We start from the raw sequence: 16,938 nt of genomic DNA on the forward strand, positions 1-16,938 counted from the left end.
GGTTCAACATTCCAGACCTTCCACAGGCCAGTCCTAACCTCTCCCACTACTGATTAACCAAACTGGTTTCCCTAATTCATATACTTTCTCGCTCTTTTACCTTTTTTTAAAAAAACTTCCATGAAATGTGTTTCTCCTTCTTCTTGAGTTACATATAAATTCTCTTTTTTCTTAGAATCCTAATGCAATTATTCTTCCCCCTGTATTAGACTGTCAGAGACCATAGTGATAAATTCTTTCCTTTGATTTTTCAGTATTCATTTTTCAGTTGCCATGTATATAAAAAGTCTAAGGAAGCATATATCTTTTCCCCAAATCCTCAAAAATGCATGGCATTCTAATACCTAGAAGAAATCTTAAATTTTCTTATATTTAATTATTTCTTTGATGTTACTGAAAATTTATTCTGAATGTATATATACAGCGTGGCATATAGCCTTGAGAGTAATAAGTGCTCAGTCATTTGATGATGGAGAGTTAAGTAGATTTTCTGTTGAGGGTATTTTGGTATTTGAGGTGTAAAATGCCAACACTGAAAACCTGGGGTATATGGTTTTCTGTTTTGTTTTCCCTTCCCTGTGTGCAGTGGGCAAGGAATTTCAGGTCTGAATTCCCTTCATGTTTTCTTGACATTTGTAGTCATACTGTTTCTAGGAGAGACTTAAAGAAAAAAAAAATTCTAATCTAAAAGCAATATGTATTTACTGTAAAAAGAAAGAGATTCGTTAATTCAAGTCTTACTAATTGAACACCTACTATGTGTCAAGCACTGGGGATATAGTGGTGATAATAATGACACTCTTGCACCCTTTGAGCTGACATTGTAGAGCAGGATTTAGGAAATCAACTATTATTTCAGTAAGTGAAATGCCATTAAATAAAGCATTGTAAGAAGATAAAGAGCAATTATAGTGCAGGTGGCTGTTCCAGAGTTTCAAGTAGTAAAAACTGTATTAAATGCCCTTGTCTTTGCCCCTTCTGTCATTCTATTGCCCAAAGGTAACTATCTTCCGGAGATTTTTTTTCATATATAAACATTTACTAGGACATAGACTATGATTTGTGTTTGTCATTTAATATACTGTGGACATCATTTCATAACAGTATTTAAATTTCTCATTTTACTGTCTGCTTGGTGTTCCATTATATGGATGTCTGATAGTTTAATTATTCCTGTGTTATTTAACATATAGGTTGATTCCATTTTTTAAGTGTGAGCTGCTTGAACATGTATCTTTACACAACTGTGTGGGTATAAGCTGTAAGGTAAATTTCTAAAAGTTATAAAACCTTTACTATATTTTTTCTGTATACTTGATTGTTTACTTTGAGCTAAATGCCAGAATAAAACACTCCCTCCTTATTCCAAGTCTGATACCTCTCTCCCCTCTACTCCCGTAGTATGCACATTGTGATCTTAACCAAACCTCCACTTGGACATAGTTGGCATATGATTAGACAGAAGGCCTGATTGAATAAAATCAGACTTACAGCCTTACTTGTCTGTCTTCCTGCTCATGTGCTTTTAATACCTCTCTTCTGATTTTTTCTGACCAAAATTTCCTATCAGTGAATAGGCTCTGTGGCCAAACATCCCAGGATGAAATTCTATGTTCATTACTTACTAGGTGTGTTACCTTGAATAAATAACTTAACCTCTGTGCTTCAGTTTCATCCTACGTAGACTCAGGATAATAATGGTTATCTACCTCATAATGTCATTGTGAGCACTATGTGAGTAATAGACATGTAAAACAGCATGGTATCTGGCTCATTACAGGTACACAATAAATGTTAGCTGCTTTTATTATTATTCCCCTGCTCCCACTCCCACAGCAAGCTCTTCCTTAGTAGCATTTTACTATGTGCCTTGTATTTGATTACAAGCTGATTTCTGTAACTATTCACAGGTTTTATCATCTTAACTCTAAGCTCCTTGAAGCCAGAGAGTGTATATTATTTATTTTCCTATTACCTGCCCCATAGTGCCTTGCACACATCGTGCCTAATTGGTACTTGTTGATTAAATATGTATACTTTTGGAGGAGCAATCGTGAAACCAGCATTTCTAATACAAATCTGGTTTTTAGCTGTGTAATTTTTATCCTTGACCTGGTTGAAAACAAACTGTAATAATTACATTTCAGGAGATGACGCATTCATGGCCTCCCCCTCTAACGGCTATTCACACACCATGCAAAACAGAACCTTCCAAATTTCCTTTTCCAACTAAGGTAAGTAAATAAAACGTATCTTTGATACTATAAGAAAAATCTAAATGGCTTGACTAAAATCATATGAATTCATAATTGTCTTGCCATTCCCATTCTAGTGGGAGACAGACAGTAAATGAGAATAAGTAGATAAATTCAGCTAGTGATAATTGCTATGAAGAAATAAAATCAGATAGTGGAATCAAGAGTGATTTAAATTCAGAGGTACTTGAAAAGCTTTGAAGGCAACATGTAGAAGAGACTTTTAAGTTTGTTGCAAACTATTATGGTATTCTAGGTGGTAAGGTCTTCTCAAACTGTTGTCTGAGAAACTCCTTTTCATAGGATATAAAAACCATATTTATATCATATGGAAAAAGGTTTCTCAGACAAAAATTCCAAGCTCAACTAAAATCAGCAGATTTTTTAAATATTAACTTATACAAATTATACAAGAATACATTCTCTTTGTGTAGTTTGGTCAGGACTTCTAATAATAGCCTTCCTCAGTTCTGCCGCTTCATCTCATTTGAGCTCCTTTCATATATAACTGTAAGAATTTTCATTTGTATTTACATACATATTATGTAATCATTACATGTAAGCATTTTCTCATTATTTATATACAGATTTATTGTTTTGTAGTCTTAGTCAGCAATAGGTCTTCAAGACCTTTTCTTGTTATTATACATATATATTATCTATAGATTATAAGTAGATAATATATTACATATAGAGGTATTTCATTTTTTAAAATTGCAACCATAGTATAAATGTATCTTATTATTTAGCCATTTCCCTTTGGTATTTAAGTTGTTGCCAAGTTTTCATTTCTGTAAACATTTCTTTAGTGGATATCTTTGTTCATTCCTTCTAGTGTGCATGCAAGTTTCTTTTGGGTAAAAAGCAAGAAGTAGAATTACTGAGTATTGAAAGTATATGCTTAATATATACTCTCAAATTCCCCCCGAAGTGGTTGTACCAGTGAGTGCTCCCACTTGTGTTCCCTATTTTTCCTCACATGCACACCCCTATTTGTTATTTTAACCACCATTCTTTTGGGTGAAAAATGGCATTCCATTTCCTGGATTGCTAGTAAAGTTCATCATCTTTACATGTTTGTCATCCATTTGATTTCTGTATGGATGAATTTTCCCACATCCTCTACCCTTTGGGTTGCATCTTTCACCTGTGAGTTTTAGGAGAATTTCTTGTTTTGCTCTATGTTGTTTTGTTTGAATTGTGGATTCTGGTATTTTTATTTTTTAAAAAAATATGTCTTTATTGATGTCAGAGAGGGAGAGAGAGAGAAACATCAGTGATGAGAAGAGTCATTGCTCGACTGCCTCCTGCACGCCCCCGACCAAGGATCGAGCGCGAACCCGGGCATGTCCCCTACTGGGAATCGAACCTAGATCTCCTGGATCATAGGTAGATGCTCAATGGCTGAGCCATGCCGGCTGGGTGGATTCTAATATTTTCTTTTACTACATATTGCAGATATATTTCCCAGAGTCCTTTTAAGTTTTATGGTCTAGAAGGTTTTAATTTTGATGAATAATTGTATTTTCCTCTTTCTTGTATCTTTTGCTTCTTAATGTCTTGTTAAAGAAGACTATTCATTCCCTAGGATTATAAATCTATCCTCTTGTTTTTCTTTCAGTGTGATTGAAGTTTTGTTTTCTAAGTTTATATTTAGCCCAGTTTATTTTTGTGAATGATGTTACATAGAGATAAAACTTTCTGCCCATATGTGCGCCATACTACTCTTTTACTTTTTAAATCAATGTTCACAAATTAAAAACTGCACAGGTATTTAATGTACAGTCCGAATTTTGATAGATGTGTGCTCCTTTGTAACCACCACCCTAATCAAGAATGAGAACATTTCCATCACCCTCAAAAGGTCCCTTACGTTCTTTTGCAGTCCTCCTTACTCCCACCACTGGCCCCACACAATTGCTGATTTGTTTTACATCATTGATAAGTTTTGCTTTTTCTAGATTTTCATATAAATAGAATCCATTCAGTATTTACTTCTTTTGCATATATGGTTACCCTCTTTTAAAAAATATATATATATTTATTGATTTCAGAGAGAGGAAGGGAGGGGGGGAGAGAGAGAGAAACATCAATGATGGGGATCGAGCCTGCAACCTGGGCACTTGCCCTGACTGGAAATCAAACCTCCATCTCCTGGATCATAGGTTGACACTCAACCACTGAGCCATGCCAGCCAGGCTGGTTACCTTCTCTTTTTTTAAAATTTATTTATTTATTTCTTTTTTAAATATATCTTTATTGATTTCAGAGAGAGGAAAGGAGATGGAGAGAGAGATATAAAAACATCAATGATGAGAGTCATGGATTGGCTGCAGCCCGCAACCCGGGCATGTTCCCTGACTGGGATTCGAACTCCGATCTCCTGGATCCTAGGTCAACACTCAACCGCTGAGCCACACCCGGCTGGGCTGGTTACTTTCTTTTTGATCAGCATATACTTTTGGAATTCTTCTATGTTCTTGAATATATCAGTAATATGTTCCTTTTAATTTTTGAGTACCTTTTTATTTCTGTTGTACCAAAGTTTATTCATTCACTTGGTGAACATTTGAGTTGTTTCCAGATTTGGGCTAACAAGAAATTAAGTATAAACATTCATTTACAAGTCTTCCTATGGATAAATACTGGGTTGTATGGTAAAAAATAGAATTACTGGGTCATATGTTGAGTGCGTGTTAAATTAATACTAAACTGAAAACTATTTTTCAAAGTGATTGTATCACATTCCTTCTTCCCCCCACGCCTATCCCTAGCAGTGTATGATAGCTTTCGTTCTCCATACTTGCCTACATTTGGTATTGTCAGTCTATTTAGTTTTAGCCATTTTATTGGGCATGTAGAGATACCGCATTTTGATTTTATTTATTTATTTATTTATTAGTTTTTAAATACATCTTTATTGATTTCAGAGAGAGGAAAGGAGAGGGAGAGAAAGATAGAAACATTAACGATGAGAAAGTCATTGATCGAGCCCGCAACCCGGGCATGTGCCCTGACTGGGAATCGAACCCTGATCGCCTGGATCTCAGGTCGATGCTCAACTGCTGAGCCACGCCCAGCCGGGCTTGATTTTAATTTGTATTTCCCTCATGACAAATGGTGTTGCACTTCGTTTCATGAGCAAATTAACCATTCTTTTTTTTTTTTGAAGTGTCAGTTCAAACCCATTGTCTTTTTTGTGTGTGTGTGGTGGTGGTGGTGGTGGCAGGGTTAGGGGTGTTTGTAGTTTTCTTTTCTTACAATGTCTTTGGTTTTGGTGTCAGGGTAATACTGGCTTCCTCAATGGAGCAAGGAAGTGTTCCCTTATCTTTACTTTCAGAAATAGTTTTTGAATGTTAGTATTAATTCTTCCTTGAATGTTTAATGTAATTCAACCGTGAAACTGTCTGGACCTATAGAGTTCTTTATTAGAAGTTTGTAAATTACAAATTTAATTTCTTTGTTAGATAGATAGCTATTCAAATTTTTAATCCCTCCTTGTGTGAATTTTGGTAATTATTTATTTTATATAAGTACTCAAATTTATTGCATAGATTTATATATAATATATACTTATTCCTTTAATGTCTATAGGAACTCTAGTGAAATCCTTTTCCCTCTGATGTTAGTGATTTGTATTTTTTCTCTGATCATTCTAGCTAGAGGTTTATTAGTTTTATCAATCATTTCCAAGAACCATCTTAGGTTTTCTGTTTTCTATTTCTTTTATTTTTGCTTTTATTGTGATTATTTTCTTCTTTCTACTTATTCTGGGTTTTATTTGTTTTTCTTCTAACTTCTTAAGGTGGAAACTTAGATCATAGATTGTAAACAATTCTTTTTATTTTTTTATTTTTTAAATATATATCTTTATTGATTTCAAAGAGAGGAAGGGAGAGGGAAAGAGAGATAGAAACATCAATGATGAGAGAGTCATTGATTGGCTGCCTCCTGCATGCCTCTGACTGGGGATCGAGCCCATAACCACGGGCATGTGCCCTGACTGGGAATCAAACCTTGATCTCCTGGATCCTAGGTTGATGCTCAACCGCTGAGCCACTCCCAGCCGGGCAACAATTCTTGTTTTAAGTATTTAAAACTACCAATTTCCCTCTAAGCCCTGCTTTAGTTGTATCTCACAAATTAGGGTATTTTCTGTGACTTTTTTGATCCATGGGTTATTCAGAAGTTTGTGGTTTTATTTTCAAATACTTAAGGATTTCCTGGATATCATTTTGTTTATTGATTTCTAATTTATGTTCTTTTCAAATAATACTACATGCTGTATAATTTCAGTCCTTTTAAATTTAAATGTTCATGGCCTAGTATATGATCTCTCTTGGTGATTGTTTCATGTGCAGTAGATACAATATGTTCTCTATATATATCAGATCAAGTTGGTTGGGAGTAGTTAAGTAACCTATATTTTTACTGATTTTCTGTCTACTCTTTCAGTTACTGAAAGGAGAGTGTGAACATCTGCATCTGTATTTACTGATCTGTTTCCGCTTTCAGTTTTGTCTGTTTTTATTTCGTGTATTTTGCAGCTTTGTCATTAGGTACATAACATTTAGAATTGCTGTGTCTTTCAGATGAATTGATCCCTTTTTTACATTATGAGATGTTCCTCTTTATATGTGGTATTAATGTTTGTTTTGATGTCTGTCTGATATTCAGGTCTACATTTATATTCATATAGACACTCTTGCTTTTTTTATTTTATTCTTGTTTTATTTAATAGCTATGCCTCTTTTTTAATTGTAAAATTAAAGCTTTAGTTTATTAGAAGACTTTAAATATAAGTTCATAATTCTGGCTAATGCCTTCTCTTTCTTTTTTGAGGGTAGCAATTTTATTGAGATATAATACACATGCCATTCAGCTCATCCATTTAAAATATACAACTCACTGGTTTTTAGTAAATTCAGAGTTGTGCAGCCATCAAAAAGAAACCCTGCTAAAAGTTGTTAGCAGTTACCCTTCTCTATTCTCCAACCATTCCCCACCTCGCAGCCCTAGTCAACCACTAATCTTAATTTACATCCTATAGAATTACCTATTCTGGGTATTTTATGCAAATAGAATCATATAATATACAGTCTTGTGATGGGATCTTTCACTTAGCATGATGTTTTCAAGGTTCATGTATGTTACAGCATGTATCAATACTTCATTCCTTTTTAACACTGACTATATTTTATTGTATGGATATGTCATATTTTGTTTATCTGTTCAGTTGATTGATGTTTGGGTTGTTTTCAGTTTTTGGCTATTAAGACAAAGCTGCTGTAAACAGTGAAGTGTTTATATAGATGTATATTTTCAATTCTCTTGTTTATATACCCAGGAGTGGAAATGCTAGGTCATATGGTAACTCTTTGTTTAATATATGAGGCACTGTCTGATGATTTTCCAAAGTGGCTGGTCCATTTTACATATCCCACCAGCAGCCTATGAGAGTTTGAATTTCTCCACATCCTGGACAGCTTATTATCTTTCTTTTTGATTATAGCTATTTTAGTGGGTGTGAATTGGTATGTCATTGTGGGTTTTTAAAATTGTTTATTTTTATTTATTATTTATTTATTATTATTTTTTAAATTTATCTTTATTGTTGAAAGCACTACAGGTGTCCCATTTTTCCCCCCAATTGACCCCCTCCACCTCGCTCCCACCCCCTCCCCAGGCCTTCACCCCATTACTGTCTGTGTCCATGGGTTATGCATATATGCAGGTAACTTCTTTGGTTAATCTCTTCCCACCCTCCACCCCCCTTCCCTCTGAAGTATGATCATCTGTTGCATGTGTCAATGTCTATGGATACATTTAGTTTTTCAGATTCTTTTGTTCATTAGCAGCTTCTTAAAGAAGACCCTTCAACATTTCACATAGTACTGGTCTGGTGGTGATGAACTCCTTTAGCTTTTCCTTGTCTGAGAAGCTCTTTATCTGACCTTCAATTCTAAATGATAGCTTTGCTGGGTAGAGTAATCTTGGTTGTAGGTTCTTGCTTTTCATCACTTTGAATATTTCTTGCCACTCCCTTCTGGCCTGCGAGGTTTCTGTTGAGAAATCAGCTGACAGTCATATGGATGCTCCCTTGTAGGTAACTAATTGCTTTTCTCTTGCTGCTTTTAAGATTCTCTCTTTGTCTTTACCCTTTGGATTTTAATTATGATGTGTCTTGCTGTGGGCCTCTTTGGGTTCCTCTTGTTTGGGACCCTCTGTGCTTCCTGGACTTCTAAGTCTATTTCATTCCCCAGGTAGGGGAAGTTTTCTGTAATTATTTTTTCAAATAGATTTTCAATTTCTTGCTCTCTTTTTTCTCCTTCTGGGACCCCAATAATATGAATGTTGGGCCTTTTGAAGTTGTTCCAGAGACTCCTTATACTATCTTCATATTTTTGGATTCTTTTTTCTTTTTCCTTTTCTGGTTGGGTGTTTGGCTTTTTTTTGTGTTCCAAATTGCTGATTTGATTCTCAGCGTCCTCTACTGTTGATTTCCTGTATTTCGTTCTTCATTTCAGTTTGTGTAGCCTTCATTTCTGATAGGTACTTTATTAGGTCATCGATGGTCTCACTTATTTTCGTAATAGTCTCACTAATATCCTTGAGCATCCTTATAACCAAAATTCTGAACTCCGTGTCTGTTAGCTTGCTTGGATCTATTTCATTTAGTTCCTTCTCTAGAGATTTCTTCTGTTCTTTCCTTTGTGACATGTTTCTTTGCCTCCACATTTTGGCTGCTCCCAGGTGTTTGTTTCTATGTATTAGGTAGAGCTGCTATGTTTCCTGGAATTTGTAGAGTGGCTTTGTGTAGTAGGTGTCCTGTAGGGTCCAGTGGCTCAACCTCCCTAGTCACCTGAGCTGGACCTCCTAGGTGCACCCCTGTGTGGGCTGTTTGCACTGTCCTGTTGTAGTTGAGCCTTGATTGCTGTTGGTGTCACTGGGAGAAATTCACCCCCAGGCCAATCAGCTGTGAGGACCAGCTGCAACTACAGCCAAAGAGCTGCTGTGCTGGAGACACCCCTATGGAGCAGGATTTACTTCAGTGGAGCTTTGATGTTCTCCAAGTGCGCCCCTTGAGTGTGTCACTCGTGGATGTGGTAGGGTTGTAATCCAGCATAGTCAAGTCTGACCCCCAGGTACACTGTCTCTGGGACTCCTGGAAGGTGCAAAGTCAGCCTCTGCCTGTGCCTTGCCCAGGGCTGCCCAGCATGAGCTACACAGCAAACCATAGTTGGCTGCTACTTGTGCTGGGCTTGGAGGTGTCCAGGAGAGGCCAGCCTATGAACCAATGCAGGCTGCCACTAGTGCCAGCCCTGCGGCCACTTATCAAGCCATATTGGGCACACTGCTGCTTGTTTGAGAGATTTTAGGAAAGTCCTAAGCATGAGGCTCCAGAGGCCACTTGCATAGAAAAGCCATTGAAATGGCCTGGATGAGCTTGCAGGTGGGGAGGGGCGGGGCCAAAGGTGTGAGTCAGGTGCTGGAGATTCAAATATGGTGCCTTCCTGCTGGCTCTGTGTGGGGAGAGCTCGCCAAAGGTGCAGTGGCCTCTGCCAGCTCTTCTGTCTGGGAGAAAGCTGCCCCTTCACCTCTCGCCCTGACTTCAGGCAAGTTAGTTCCTCTCCAAATGTCCCAGGTCCTTTCAAGCTGCTGCCCAGCTCTGGAGCTCAGATGGAGCGCCTCTGAGTGAGTCCATGTGTTGGCCCTTTAAGAGGAAAGCCTAGGACTCCCGCAACCTTTGTGTCCCGAAGTTAAGTCCCCACTGGTTTTTACAGCCTGAAGTTTTGGGTACTTCTCTTTCCGGCCCTGGAGCTCTAGGTTGGGAGCCCAATGTGGGGCTGGGACCCCTCACTTCTCCAGTAAACCTCCACCGCCGAGATGTCCTTCCCGGGTTTAAACCTCAGCACCGGGTGTGGGCCCGAGGCAGAGTCTCTGGGATTCAGCCCTGATCTGCCCGTGTCTCTGCCCCTCCTACTGGTCTCAGTGCTTCTTAAATTCCCTGGTTGTAGGATTTTTGTTCAGCTAGATTTCAGGAGGTTCTGAGTGGTGGTGGTTCTGTATTTTAGTTGTAATTTTGATGTGGTTGCGGAGGCGGCGGGTGCAGCTGTACCTCTGCCGCCATCTTGTTTCGCCCCCATCATTGTGGTTTTGGTATTCATTTCTCTGATGGTTAATGATGCTGAGAATCTTTTCATGGGCTTATTGGCCTTTGTATATCTTATTTAGAGATAGACCAATTCAGATATTTTTTAATTGGGTTGTCTTTTTATCATTAAGTTATAGGAATTCTTTATATATTTATATTTTATTTTATTTTTTCTTTATATATTTTAGAGTGCAGTCCTGTATCATATGTATAATTTGCAAAAGTTTTCTCCCATGCTGTGGGATTTTTTTACTTTTTTGATGGAGATCATTAAAGCACAACATTTTTTAATTTTGATGAAGTCCAGTTTATTTTTTGTGGTTTGTGATTTTGGTGTCATTGTTTAAAAACTGTTGTATGATCCAGAGTAACAAATATTTACACCTATGTTTTTTTCTAAGAGTTTTATATTTTTAAATCTTACATTTAGATCATTCCTCCATTTATAATTAAATTTTGTATTTAGTGTCAGATAGGGGCCCAACTTCATTCTTTTGCATGTGCACGTCCAGTTGTCCCTCCACCATTTGTCGGAAAGAGTATTCTTTCCCCATTAAATTATATTGACACCCATGTGGAAAATCAGTTGACCATACTGTGAGGGTATTTTTGTGGTCTCTCAATTTTGTTTCACTGATCTATTTGTCTATCTTTATGCCAATATCACACACTGTCTTGATTACTATAGTTTTGTAGTAAGTTTGAAATCAGAAAGTAGGAGTCTTCTAGACCTGTTTTGTGTGATTACTGTAGGGTTTACAATATCACATATCACAATTACTTTTAATCTAGTGCCTTAGGCTACATGGCTATGCTTCCCGTTTTTTCCCCATTGCCCCCCTCCCCTCCCACCTGGTTCCACCTCATCCCAGGCCTTCACTACACAATTGGCTTGTTCCACATTCTTGGTATGTTCTGTTTTCTTTTGGTTTAATGTACTTTTTTTAAAAAAAATTTCTTAAAGCGGAAACTAAGATCATTGATTTGAGACCTTTCTCATTTTCTAATATACACTTTGACGGTTAAAATTTCTGTTTAAATAATGTCTTACCTGTAACTCACACATTTTAATATGTGTTGTGTTACTTTTATTCAGTTCAAAGTCCTGATTTTTAAAAAATTCATTCTTTGTTCTGTGGGTTATTTTGTAGTGTCATTTAGTTTCTAAATGTTCCACATATTTTTTGTTACTGATTTGTGGTTTAATTACACTGTGGTAAATATTTCACATATACTTGAAAAATATATATATTCTGCTGTTGTTGAATGAAGTGCCCTGTAAATATCAGATGAAGTCGGTTTCTAATATTATTCAAGTTTTCTATGTTCTTATTCATTGTAATTCTACTTGTTCTATTAATTATTGAGAGTTGTAGTTAATTTCCAACTATATTTTGAATTTGTCCTTGCTTGTTCATTTCTTCATACTTTTTAAAAAAATATATCTTTATTGATTTCAGGGAGAGGAAGGGAGAGGGGGAGAGAGAGAGAGAGAAAGAGAGAGAGAAACATCAATGATGAGAGAGTCATTGATGGTCTGCTTCCTGCATGCACCCCACTGGGGATCGAGCCCGCAACCCGGGCATGTGCCCTGACTGGGAATCGACCATGATCTCCTGGATCCTAAGTCAATGCTCAACTACTGAGCCATGCCCGGCCAGGCTTTTTTTTACTTTTTAAGCTCTGTTTTTAGGTGCATAAACATTTGATATTGTTATTAGCTCTTGATGAATTAACCTGTTTATTATTATGAAATGACACCTTTTAACCCTGCTAATAATATACTTTGTCTCATATTAATATAACGACTCTAGCTTTCTTTTGATTAGCGTATCATATCCCATTTTCCATCCTTTACTTCTAAACTGTGTCCTTGGTATTTATAATGTATTTCTTGTAGGTATCATTATCATTTTCTCCTTTTTAAAAATCTAATCTGACATTTTTTTTGCTCTTTCACTAGGGCATTTATACCGTTTATATTTAATGTGATTATTGGTATAGCTGGGTTTAAATTTCTATCATACTGCTTTTTAATACCTGCTTGTCACATTTAGTATTTTTTTTTGTTTTGGCCTTTTGGGTTGAGTATTTTTCATTCTTACATTTTATTTTTGGCTTATTAGTTATAACTGTTGTGCTATTTAATGTTTGTTCCAGGGTTTGTAGAATATATCTTTAACTTACCAAAGTCTATCTTCAAGTAATATTATACCATTCTTTTCTATTATGTAAGAACCTTTCAATATTATGCCTGCATTTCTCCCTTCCCAGCATCTGTACTATTATTGCATATATTTTACTTCCATAAGTTATAAACCCCACAGTATTGTTACTGTTTTCCATTTAAACATTCTGTTATCTTTTAAAAAGATTTAAATAATAAGAAAAAAGGCTTTTGTATTTCCCCACACAGTTACCATTTCCTTTGTATTCACCCAGATTCCTCTGTGTTAAAATTTTCCTTCTGCCTAGATTACTTTCTTTAACATGTTTGTCTGCTAGTGATGAATGCTTTTTAGCTATGTCCAAAATAAGTATTTATTTTACCTTTCTTTTTAAAGTATTATCACTGGATGTAGAATTCTAGGTTGAAGACATTGCTCTGCTGTCTTCTGGTTTGCATTTCTGATATGTAATTTCCTGTCATTCCTTTTTTCTTTGTATGTAGTGAAAAATTTCATTTTATCTGAGCCAAATAAAATTTCAGTAATTTGGTTATATTAGATAATTAGTAATGAATAAAATATACAGTTTACCCTTATGAGGATTTTTTCAATCTGCATATTAAGTGGACCCACGTAGTTCAAACCCGAGTTGTTCAAGGGTCAACTGTACATATTTTGGAGATACAAATAAAAAGCTTTCTCAGTGATAGGGAGTGCATGATCAAAAAATCTTGAACACTAATTTGTTTAAGCTGTAGTCATCTCCTCCTTAGACCCCTGTAGTAATCGCTTGATATCTTTACTTCCATTCTAGTTTTTCCAGAGCTATTCTCCACTTCTTAATAGCAAGGTTGATCTTCACAATACCCAGTTGTCATTGTATAATTCTTCTACTTAGTAAACTGTACACACACACACACACACACATCTTTAATGTGGTCTGCAAAGTCTACAAGCTATCTAATCCAGCTTCTCAGGTCTTGAGTTTCATTTCTCACTACTCTTTCTTCTGTACTTTTTCTTCCCACAGACTGCCTTTAACTTCTTTATACCAGCTGTACTCCTGTCCTTTACACATGCTGTTCTTTCTACCCTGAACACTTACCTTTCCCTTTCTTTCCCAGTTTACTTCCTACATATCTTTCAGATCTTAACCTGATACTTACTCAAGGAAGCCTCTGCTCATCTTCCTAGCCAAATTCATATTCACATTCATAATCATACTCTCATGCATACCCACATGCGCACAGTGATAAGTTTTCATGTAATACTGTGTATTCGCTCTTCTTTATACTTATCATAATTGCCACTTTACCTTTATTTGCACGAGTAGTTGCAAAGATAGTCATTGATATTATTCACATGGGTGTTAAGCTCCATGAGGACAAGGCCCATGTTTGCTTTTGTTTTTGTTTTTCATTCTGTTTTTCCAGTACTTACATATATGAGTGAATGTCATGCGAAAGAGTTTGTATTTCATCCATTAGAGGCTCTATGAAAAATGGGAGAACCTTGGCTGGGTAATTCAGTTGGAGCCTCGTGCCAAGGTTGTGGGTTTGATCCCCAGTGATGCAGGAATCCACCAGTAAATGCATGAATGGGTGGAGCAACAAATAGATGCTTCTCTCTCTTCCTCCCTCAAATCAATAAAGAAAAATAGGAAAGTAATGATGTTATGTACTAAGACTTGGACTTTAGAAAGGTTAGCAAGAGGCTTTAGTTAAGTGAAGGAGAAAGACTGGAATTAAGTAGATCCATTAGATGGCCATTATAGATGAAAAAAGATGAAGACCTGAAGTCTGGAGAGGAGATAGTGTTGCATTTAGTAGATATTTTGGAGATAGGATCCAGTAGCACTTGGTGATTAGGTGAATAGCTGACTAGTCAGACATGAGAGAAAGGAGTCAGAAATTGCTTAAAAGCTTGGGCTATTAATTTTTAGACCACTTATCAGGTAAATTAGCAATTCAAGAGAATAGAGGATTCTTTTCATTTTTAATGCAATTTACAGGAGTAACCTCTTAGGCACTGCTTTATTTATAGGTTTTTTATGATAGCCTTATTGAGATATAATTCACATACCATGCAATTCACCCATTTGAAGTATATAATTAAGTGGTTTTGAGTATATTTATAGACATGTGCAACCATCACTGCAATTTTAGAACATTTTCATCACCTAATGAAGAAATTCCCTACTCTTTAGGTATTACCTCCTTTCCTTCTGTTCCCTGCCAGCCCTAGTCTACTAGTCTACTCTGTCTCAACAAATTTTCCTTTTCTGGACATTTCTTATAAATGGAATTATACCATATATGGTTTTTTGCACCTGGATTCTTTCACTTAGCATAATGTTTTCAAGGTTCTTCCAAGTTGTAGCATGTATTAGTACTTCATTCGTTTTTATGGCCAACTAATATTTCATTGTATAGATATATATCATGATTTGTATTCATCAGCTGAAGAACATCTGGGTTATTTCAAGCTTTTGGCTATTATGAATAATGCTACTATAAACATTTGTGTACAAGTTTTTGTGTAGACATGTTTTCATTTTGCTTGCTCTTATGGTAACTCTATGTTTAATCATTTGAGGAACTGCCAGAATGTTTTCCAAAGTAGCTAGCTACATCATTTTACATTTCCACGAGGCTTTCAGTTTCTCCATATCCTTGGCAACACTTCTTATCTTTGTGATTCTAGTCATCCTAGTGGATATGAAGTGATATCTATCCATTGTGGGTTTGATTTGTATTTCCCCTGATGAGATATGATGTCAGACAACATCTTTTCATGTGCTTATTGGTCATTTGTGTATCTTCCTTGGAGAAATATATATTGAGACCCTTTGCCCAGTTTTTAATTGGGTTATGTGACTTTTTTTAAGTATGATTTTCTTTTTTTTTCTCCCAGAGAATTTTTCTTTAGTCCTTAAGGGCTCAGCTCCTTACATGGGCTGTGGTGGAGGTCGTGGGGCAGCACTCACAAGTCTAAGATTGGGGTGGGATTGTTTAGTCCTTCCAGGTTTCATGAGACTGATTCCTGACTACCTTGCTGTGAATGGCACAGCTCACACAGTAATGTAGTTTTACATACAGCTTGGGAAGCACATAGCCATCAAAGACACTTGCTTTGGAAACGTCCCTAATGGCTGCGGCCTCTACTATGTTTTGAATGACAAAGTTCTTTTTATTTTTTTTTAAATATTTTTTATTGATTTTAGAGAGAGTAAGAGAGGTATAGAAACATCAGTGATGAGAGAATCATGGATTGATTGCCTCCTGCATGCCACCCACGGGGATCAAGCCTGAAACCCTGGCACGTGCCCTGCCCAGGAATCAAACAGTGACCTCCTAGTTCATTGGTCTGACACTCAACCACTGAGCCACACTGGCCAGGCTCTAATGACAAACTTCTTAATGGCCTGGTTCTTGGGCACTTAATCAGGTGCAGGTGGTGCAACAGATAGGCTGCACATGCCCGTTGCCGTTTTTGGCATACCATTGTTCCTTCTTTTCTTGGTCATCTTGGAAGTGAGGACCCGAGATAGTTGGGTTATTTGTGTTTTTTATCATTAACTGGTAAGAGCTCTTTTTATATTGTAAATATCAGTCTCATCACATATATGATTTGCAAATATTTTCTCCTCATTCTGTGGGTTGTCTTTTCACTTTGTTGATGGTATCTTTTTAAGCACAAAGTTCTTAATTTTATTTATCTATTGGTTTTCTGTCTTGTGCTTTTGGTGTCATATGTAAGAAATCTTTGCCAAATTCAAGGTCATTAAGATTTGGCACTGCATTATCTTCTAAGAGTTTTATAGTTTTAGCTCTTAAATTTAGGTCTTTGATTCAATGTAAGTTAATTTTTTATATTGTCTGAATTAAGCGTCCTACTTCATTCTTTTGCATATGGCTATTTAGTTGACCCAGCACCATTTGTTGACAAGACTATTCTTTTCCCATTGGGTGGTCTTGGCACCCTTGTTGAGTATCAGTTGACCACAGATGTAGGTTTCTAACTTTTTTTAATAGCAAAACTATATTTTAGCTTTCATACTTTTTGGATTTTTCTTTCACAAATAATTAAAATTAAAAGAAGATTGTGCTTATTTTAAAGAGGCATTTAGGGATGTTTGTGTGATTTCAGTACTACATAGTGTACCACAGACTTGACTTAGAAAAATGGGCAGTTTGCACATGTAAAACAGCTATTCTGATCATGAAAGTTGAGTTTGGAAACTCATGTTTCACTGACAGTGACATTTTGGCTTCTTTTTTACCAGTGCTTCCTGAGTACCAGGCACTGTGCTAGTATAGGGAGTATAAATAAATAAGTATATGACAATCTCTTCAAGTTG

The 16,938-nt window shown here is 36.4% G+C and overlaps 1 protein-coding gene across 3 annotated transcripts in view; it reads left to right on the forward strand.

Annotated features, from left to right (window-relative positions):
- The window catches only part of AFF4 (ALF transcription elongation factor 4), a 78,118-nt gene that overhangs the window by 30,676 nt on the left and 30,504 nt on the right, over nt 1–16,938 (forward strand). For 2 of the 3 annotated variants that reach the window (XM_087816384.1, XM_087816385.1), the window contains one exon: nt 2,148–2,234. The exons of the other annotated variant lie outside the window; for it this stretch is intronic. In XM_087816384.1, the coding sequence (XP_087672510.1) occupies nt 2,148–2,234 (87 nt within the window). The remainder of the gene's footprint in view (nt 1–2,147; nt 2,235–16,938) is intronic. 3 annotated transcript variants of the gene reach the window in all.

The sequence above is a fragment of the Miniopterus natalensis genome, chromosome 4 (genome assembly GCF_054644295.1).
Source record: "Miniopterus natalensis isolate mMinNat1 chromosome 4, mMinNat1.hap1, whole genome shotgun sequence".
In the NCBI taxonomy this organism is placed as follows: domain Eukaryota; kingdom Metazoa; phylum Chordata; class Mammalia; order Chiroptera; family Miniopteridae; genus Miniopterus; species Miniopterus natalensis.